Here is an 8,819-nt window from a genome sequence, read left to right as displayed (position 1 = left end):
GCTCACCTCTGCTGCTCACTAGTGGTGGGACTCTGGGACCTTGGGCCCTCAAACACAGAGGGGAACTTCCAGCCTTGACTGATCCACTTTGGGAGTTGTAATTGGACGAAAGGGGCAGCACAAAGGGTGATGTGACTTCGGTTCCACAGGGCCCCGATGGCACAGATACAAGCTGCAGAGGGTAAGGATGAGGGTTAGGCTGAGGGAGTGAGCAGGCTGGCCACAGGCTGGGCTGGCAGCTAGTTTATATCTGGGCTTGCAGGAGCACAGGGAGGGTCAGAGGACCAGCAAGGGAGCATTCTCTGAAGGAAGGGGGTGGGATGGGAAGGGCTTCTCATTCCCGGTTGGTGCCAAAAAGCTGCAGGAAGAAGGTGAAGATGTAGATGATGTCTAGGTAAATGTTGAGGGCTCCAAAAATATACTCCTCGGGGCTCAGTGAGTGGCGTCGGTTACCCATCAGCAACTGGGTGTCAAATGCCAGGAACTGAGGGAAGGTGAAGAGAGAAGAGAAGTCAGAAGGTTCAGTCACTGTGACACTGACCAAGAGGGCCCAATGTCCCCACCAAGGCCCACCCCAGATTTTGTTACCAACACCTGCTGTCTGCCTGCTCGTTGACCCTCTTGTGATAGCCTGGAACCTAAAACTTTCCCAAAACCTTCTACCTTGAATTTAACACCTATTAACTGAGCACCTATTATGTGCCATGCACAGGAATACAGCAAGAAACAAAACAGACAAGATCCCTTACCTCATCGAGCTTCGAGAACAGTGGGAAATAATCATTAGTATGATGAGTGTAACCAAAGCCTGTGGTGCTGATCACAAGGGACCTGACTTACATGAGTGTGGCAGAGAGTTAGGGAAGGCTTCCTGGAGAAGGGGACCTTATAGGACCTTCAAGCTGAGGCCTAGTCTTCTTGCCATTCCATCACGGCCCTTCTCTTAGTTAGAACATAAATGAATGCTTAGTGAGCAAAGAACAGGCACTTATTAGGTGCTTTACACACACTAGTCCACTTAGTGCTAATACTATCCCTACGGAATATGGATACTATTATCCCAGGAAACCACAGCCCCGAGATATTAGTACTTGCCCATGGTTACATAGCTAGGAAATGGCAAAACCAGGATTTGAACCCGAGCAGGCTTGCTCCAGAGCCCCCAATGTTTAACCACTCTGCTATGCCACTTACAGGCAGCACCTGGGGTTTATGTCCCTCCTGCCCAGGAACAGGCTCTCCCCAGGGTGCTTTCCCTGCCTGCTGGACTATGAACAGTTAGTCTCTTAGGGATGGCTCCCCTCTGCCACCTTGCTGCCCCCTACCAGGCCTTCCCACCGTTCCCAGCTACTCCTACTCCTCCCACATGGCTTTTCTCTGGGGTCCAGGGTGTGGAGCAGAACCCCATCAGAAGTAGCATATGAAATTTGACAGGCATTGTGTACTTTTCTGGGATAAAGAAGCCAAAAAGTTCCACTAGTGTCTCACAGTTATGAACCACTGATCCACATGGGATTGGAATTCTTTAAATCAATTCACATTCTTGTTAACTAGGCTGTGCCTGGCTCTTTTGTCACCTGTGTGTGGACCTGTGTTCCTTGGTTCCTCTGAAACATTTATTATATGATAAATATGTATGGGGCAAGAGCCTTGCCCAGTGACTTGCTAAGGGCTTCAGAGACAATAGGAAACACAAATGCCGGCTTTGGGGGCTTACTACTTAGTGGGGGACACTGAGATGGTTACAATAAAACCCAGTAAATGCTATAATTATTAGGGCTGATTGGGCAGAAGGAAGGTGTCCCAAGAGAGGTGACACTTCACCTGGGCTCTGAAGGATGAGTAGGAGTTTGCTAGACTGACAAGGCTGAGGGGAACCCTGGAGGTGAGGGGCATGGTGTGATGAGTGAGGAATTCAGTGTGGCAGGAGCAGAGGTGGGGAAGAGGACAGAAGGAGGGGGCTGGAGCCTGCCCTCGAAGCTTGCACTGTATGCTGGGGGCTGGGGCCCAGCTCTCTGTTCTTCACCCCAAACACCAGACTCCCTGACTCCGGTTACCAGGCTCCTTGGGGTTGCTTTAGGTACGGCCCGGTGGAAGCCTGTGAGGATCCCTGCCTTTGGTGACAGGGGGCAGTGCACAGGGGGCAGAGGTTCCAACGGGGAGCAACTCCAGCAAGTAGGACATATAGGCACATTACCCTCAGAGGTGGGGATTTGGGGGTGATAATGAGTGTGGGCTTGAAAGTCAGACTGACTGGATTCCAGGCTCACCTCTGCTGCTCACTAGTGGTGGGATTCTGGGCAAGATATTTAGTCTCTCTGAGCCTATAAGTCCGTATCTATAAAAGGGAGATGAGTTTTTTTTTCTCCTGAGGTTGTTGTGACAGGGAGATAATGTGTGCAAAGCGCCTGGCATGGCGCCTGACACATGGTAAGCACTTAATGAATGGTAGCTATTAATGTGGTTTTATTGTTATTATCTGCAGAAGAAGAGGTGCCCTCTTGAGAACCTGTGTATGCTGATGCTGAGCCTCTGGTGTCTCCTGCGGTTAATCAAGGAGGCAGAAATGTTGCTGGGGAAGCTGTGTGGCCTTAACAGACAAAAAATGGGGAGCCATAGCCAGGGTTGAGGGGGCCCTGTGCAGAGCATGCCAGTCTCTGAGGGACGGACATCTGAGAACACCAGACTAGAGCTGGAACCCCTGGGTTTGAGTGCTGGTTTCATTCCTCAGTAGCCATCACCCACTTGAACTCAATATCCTCATCTACAAAATGCGACAGTAGTAATGGCCATACCATGGTGTGATTTTGAGGGTAAATATATGACATCATACAAGAGGCATCAACTATTATTCTTTAGTATTATTTCAATCTATTCTATGCTCTTGATTTTGATTTGGTTTCTCAAATAAATTTTCCTTCTGTAGAGAGAACAAGCAAGGAGAGGGGCCAACTCCAATGCTACAAGCTACTTTGCAGTCAACTGCCAGCAGAAGTTAATAAATTGCTGATCTGGCTTATCAATCAGTAGCTTGCCTGGTTGGTTTCCCAGAGCCTGGTCACTCCTGGGTGAGCTAATGAAAATGAATCTCTCAACCTGGAAGCTTTGGACCTGACTAGGTTTGGGGATGGCCCCTCCCAAGAAGCATTCACCCAGGAGGCCTCCTAGAGGAGCCAGCTGGCTCTTCTCTTGGAGAAAAGAGGAATGAAATGATTTCTGCCCCTGCCTTTGGCGTATGGCCATGGATGCTTCTCTGTGTGGTGTTCTCTGAGATAGCTTGCCCCAAATTCAATCCTACTGCCTGGTACTGCCCATCGCTGCAACCTCATGCCTGTGAGTCAACTGAAGGCTTTTCATTAATGTATACCCAAAAATATTTATTGAGCATCTACTATGTTCTAAGGAACTTGCTTTCAGAGAACTGGCTGTCTAATGTGAGCAAAAGACATTATCAGAGATTAGATTATGAGCAAGCATTCATTATAGGAAAAAGTTACCTACTGATAATCTCCCCGGGTGATGGTAAGCATTGTTAACTAATGTCTTGGTTGAGAGCAGATATCTTGGTTACAGTTAACATCCTAATTGGCAGTTAAGATCTCAGTTGACAGCTAAAGACTGGGTGAGCCACTAACATCTAAAAGGACGGCAGGTACTGGAGTTAGTAGCCAGCTGAATATAAGACCCTGCAGGAGCAGCACATGAGATAGGATAAGGGGAAGGAGTAGGACTAGTATGCTATTAACTGATGTCTAAACAGTCCTTTTACACACTAATCCTTTATCTCATCTCACTAGCCCTAGGCGGTGGACGTTATTATTACTATTTTACATGAGGAAAGGAGTCTCAGAGCAGGTGAGTGATTTGCTGATGATTATTTATCCAGTGCTGGAACCAGATCACCTGTCTCATTCTGATAGAGATGGGGGGTAGAGAGGGCTTTCAGGGAAGGAGTGGGCACTCACAGAGGGCCGAGGAGCCAAAGCAAACTTTCCTGGTTCATCCTATTGGCCAGTGCTGGACCTGGCCAGGGCCCCCTGGATAAACACTCAGCTTGACCCTGCTGTGCCCAGGACCTAGGCTTATGTCTGTTGTCCTCCCAGAGGTGAGGCTGCAAGGCTCTAGGGGAGCCATGCCATGGAAAGGCCAGCTCAGAGTCACTAACAAACAGGCACTGAATACAAAAAGCTAGGGTTGCAATGTGTTGAATCAGCATAAAAAAATAACACGTAGACGGTGTGCGTCCTACAGAAATGCCAGCACGAGTGCACAGAGCAGCACACCCAAGGCCACCCATGGCAGCGTTGGTTCTAACAGTGAAACACTGAAAACAATCCCACATTCTCAGTTAGGGGATATTGAAATGAACCGCGGGCAGCAGTACTGCGGCAGAAACATCTCTGATACATACTATGATGAGAAAAAAGCAAGTTGCAGAAAAATCTGTTTCAGATGATCCCCTTTGTGTTAACCTCACAAAACTAATTCATAGGAGTCTATACAGCAAGTATCTATAAAATGCATATCGAAAGGTCTGGAAGGAGATTGATGACAGCAGCTACCACTGGGGAAGGTAGTAAGGGACATGGTCAAAACGATGTTTGACAACCTATAGTATGTAAAATTTTAAAAAATGAAATATATGAACGAATGTATTCACACATTATGTAATTTGAAATTTTTAAAAGGGTTAAAGTTATACAAAAGAAGAATTTGTGAACTCTTGCCATAAACCTCTGTGACAGGTGTTGCATTATCATCCCCTTCATATAGCTGAGGAGATCGAGGCACAGAGAGTGTAAGTGACTTGCTCACTTCACACAGCCAAGAGGACAGCTCAAGTCTTCCAACCCCAGATCCTGCTCTTTCCACCATGTGACATTACTTTAGGCCAGTGTGTGTGTGTGCGCACGCGCACAGCAGGATGGAAGAGGTAGGAAGAGAAGCCCGAATAGAGCTCATGGCCAAGAGCACCACAGGCTTCCTGGGGGATTCAGGGAGTGCTGGAATCACCTGGTCCTGCCATCACTTTCTAGGGCTGAGGCTGAGCTCTGGAGATTCTTTAGAAAGAGACAACCAGCCTTAAGCCTTGTGCCCTAGGTAGGGATGCAGGATGGGGTGAAGGAGAGGTGTTGCGTAGAGAGGTGTGGAGTTTATTAGTTGCCTGGAGCCAATGTCACATATTTCTCTTGTCTTCACTGATCTGGGTGTCAAAAATTTAAATGTCACAGACAACTGCACATAGCCCTGTGTGCTGGTGTGCACCACCCGAGGGGCCACTATAGGAATAGGGTCTTGTAGGCATGTGAGCCAAAAAGGTTGGTCCAAGACAAAAGGGGAGCAGTGTGCAAAAGTATGTGAGGAAGCCTGTGGGTGGTCTTACAAGGCAGGGCACGAGTGTAATATAGTCCTCAAGAACATGGACTGGGGAGTCACACAGACCTGGGTTCCAATCTTGCCTCTGACTTTAGGCAACTGATTATTACTAACAGGTAATACTTACTGATCACTGATGATGTGCCAGGCACTTCCTAAGTGCTTTGTATTTATTAATTCATTTAAAGTCACAATGATCTATGAGGTGTGTACTATTATTATCTGCATTTTACAGATAAAAAAAAAATAGAAGCACACAGAGGTTACCTGATTGGATCAGTCCACACAGCTAAGATGTGGCAGAGGATAGATCTGCACCCAGATACCCTGCTCCAAAATTTTGTTGTCTGAATCACAAGGTTCACATTTATAGTAAGGGCATGAGGAGTTGAGAAACTACCACGTTCGGGTGCTCGGCTGTCCTCTTTTTCCCTTTTGTATGTTATTTTATGTAATCATTACCACAGTCTTGTGAGAGTTAATATCAGCTCTGTTTTAAAGATGAGGCAACTGAAGCACAGAGAGGTCAAATAACTTGCCCAAGGTCACAGTAGTAAAAGGATGAGCTAGGCTTTGAATGCCATTTGGGTGGAGAGTATGTGGTCACCTGGAGAGCTATCCACTCCCCTGGTCTTCTGACAGCCTCTCCTCCTGGCTCTGCTCTAGAGAACCCCCACCCTGCATACGAGAGCAGGTACTCCTCCCCTCCCTGCCCTGCCTCTGCCAGTGTAGATACTCCTCTGCCTTGTGTCCTAAAGGTCATCTGAATCACCATGTCCCTCAGTCCCCTACCTTCAGGGCTGGAGATGGGGAGGCTTCTTTCGCCTTCTCGGGGCCTGGGTGTTGTTAGGGCTTGGTTTGAGCAGGGCGTTGGTTCCTGGGGATTAGCACCTCAGGAAGTGAGACTGAGGTGAGGCCCCGGTGAGGACTGGGAGAGGGAAACCTTTGAGTGTACTTTCCCCTACAGGAGCAATTACCGGTCAATCCACTCTTCCTCCCTCCCGCCCTGAAGGAATTCACTCCACTTCCAGAGGGTTCAGGTGACGCCTCAGGTGAGGTGTTAGTGGCAGAGGATGGTGACAGAACAGAGAAGGTTCTCACAGGATCTTTCAGGCTCATGTAAACCGCTGAGGCAACAGGGCCTCTAGACTCTGAAAGAAATAGGTAAATCTAAAATAAAATTATACCCCGGCTTGGGTTTGTATAGCCATTTTTGCTTTTCAAAATGCTTCTCTGATTGTGAAGAAGGTAGGGCATATATCATGGCCCCCACCAGAAAAGCAGGGTGAGAGACGGTAAGGGGGCAGAATGAAGTCTTCTTCCTGAATCTCTCCGATGCTGTCATATCTGGGGGACACAGAGTCCCTGTTGGTGCTGGATGGAAGTAACTGCTAAAAGCCTAGCCTCAGGGTGACAGAGGTTGTAAAGGCCTCTCTGGGTCCTCCTGCTGTGGGGTTTGTCAATCTGGATAGCCTCTCTGGGTCCTTATTATCCCATCTGTCAAATGGACAGTGAGATAGAGTGAAAAGAATGCTGGGCTGAGAGTCAGGGAAATGGGGCTTGCATCCAGCTTGGCAGCTAACATTACGTGAGCGTGCGTGTGTGTGTTTGTGTGTGTGTGTGGTACGTATGTCCGGCATGTGCGTAATGTGCGTATGTGTCTGGGTGTGCTCTCTCTGGGCCTCAATGTAGGGAGATTTCTGCCAGCTTTTAGAGCTCACAGTCTTGGCCTTCCTTTTCTTCCAGGGACTGAGGCCAGGTGCCTGTGTGTGTCCAGTGGTTGGAGGCCCAGCATCTCTACAAACAAAACAATTTCCTATCGAAGCTTCACTCGTCCAAACACCATCAGGCCCTGAAGCATTAGTACTGACCGCACACATTCTCCCTGCCACCCTACCCTGGCTTTAGGACACTGCTGTGGCCTCCTAACGGGTCTCCCAGCCTCTGTGCCCATTGGGCCTATCAACTAACTTCTAAAGTGCTATGCCTAGTCCTTCCCTAGGCCTCTGGGCTTGGCTTCCTGATTTAGGTGAATGGGGAACTCTAAATAGCTTTTGAGTGTCCCCCAAGAAGAACTAACTCTGAGGTAGAGCAACCTGCCCAAAGTCATGTGGGCACGGAGGCTCAGCCACAGCTGGGAAACCTGCTGGTCAAGCCCTCAGCCCCACCCATTCTCTCTCTTCTCGCTCCAGCCCTCTTGCTCTGTCCCAGCCTCTCCACCTTGCCCTATCACCCCAGCCCAGCCCAGCCCAGCCCTCCTGCTCCCCTGCCTGACTTTCCATGAGTTTCTACACAAAAAGCGCCTAAGGAGAGAACACTAGAGGGGAGAGGAGGATGGGGCTAGTACCTTTTGGCTGACTCACCCACTTCCACTGGCATTTGGGTCTGGCGTCCAGCGGGTATGGGGTAGGGTGAGGCAGAAAACCTAAGGCCTCTTGAGAATGTACCACGGCTAGACGAGGTGAGGCCTAGGAGGGGCCTGTTCTTCAAGGCTGGACCACAGCCCTAAGAAGCCTGGGTTCCCCACCCCGCAATCTCAGCTTAATCTAAGTGGGTGGCCCTGCCCTCAGAGAAGACAGTCTTTCAGGGGAGAGGCTGCAATCTATTAGAGAGAAAATCATTTGATTCTCACAGCCCTTCCAAGGCCCAGGCTTGTGAGAGTTAGGGTGTGGTTGTCACTGGGGGTCTGGATCTTCTCTGACACTTCTCTTTACCTCTTTCTCACACATCCTCCTTGAAGCAGGGAGCAGGGCAGGGATGTGCTGCGTGCTATCTTGTAATCCTTCTAGCTGCAGTGCTGGGAGGGCCCCTCAGGGAGCTGAGAAGTCCCCAAAGGCTGGGTGGGAGATGCCAGGATGGGCAGATGGAGAGACCAGCGGTGCTGGATGCTGGTTCTGGAAATGAATTGGAGCTAGGTGACCACAGATTCCACAGGACAGAACTGATGCTGGAAGCAGGGTCAGATTGAGATCAAGGACCTTCTGAGTGAATTCGTGTGGGGCTGGGCCTCTGAGGGCCTCTGTCTACCTGAAACTGAGGGGAGGGAGGGGAATGAGTCCAGCGACCCCCTTCTCAACTCTCCCCTACCCCATAGGACCCAGGGGACATGTGGAATGTCCTCCCTCCTTTGACTCCAGAAAATGCATGGAACTGGAAGATTCACAGCACATGCTCCTGACCATTGTTTACATAACCTGCAGGATGAGCCCAACAGGGCCTTTAGGTATGTTGATCTCTTAATGAGACCTTAATGGGTAATTAGGCACTGTGGTTCCTCCTCCCCTGTGACTCACAGAAGACCTGTGAGGCAGCAGCCCTTAAGTCAACTGTGCAGCTGCCTTCTTTGCCTGCTCTGACAGCACCTCAGATGTGCCTCTCAGGCATCCATTCACTCCACACGCTGTGTGCCAAGCACTGTTCTAGGCACTGGGGATGAAGCGATA

At 49.4% G+C, this 8,819-nt stretch overlaps 1 protein-coding gene across 1 annotated transcript in view; it reads right to left on the bottom strand.

The window, feature by feature from the left end:
* Window positions 1-233: 233 nt before the first annotated feature.
* FAIM2 (Fas apoptotic inhibitory molecule 2) overlaps window positions 234-8,819 on the bottom strand; it is a 26,363-nt gene continuing 17,777 nt past the window's right edge. The window contains exon 12 of the mRNA XM_006916794.1: window positions 234-484. Within this exon, the coding sequence (XP_006916856.1) occupies window positions 335-484 (150 nt within the window). The 3' untranslated portion in view covers window positions 234-334. The remainder of the gene's footprint in view (window positions 485-8,819) is intronic.

This window comes from Pteropus alecto, unplaced genomic scaffold (assembly GCF_000325575.1).
Source record: "Pteropus alecto unplaced genomic scaffold, ASM32557v1 scaffold196, whole genome shotgun sequence".
NCBI lineage: Eukaryota > Metazoa > Chordata > Mammalia > Chiroptera > Pteropodidae > Pteropus > Pteropus alecto.
The sequence above is the reverse complement of the archived record's forward strand: the minus strand, read 5'-3'. Positions and strand labels throughout refer to the sequence as shown.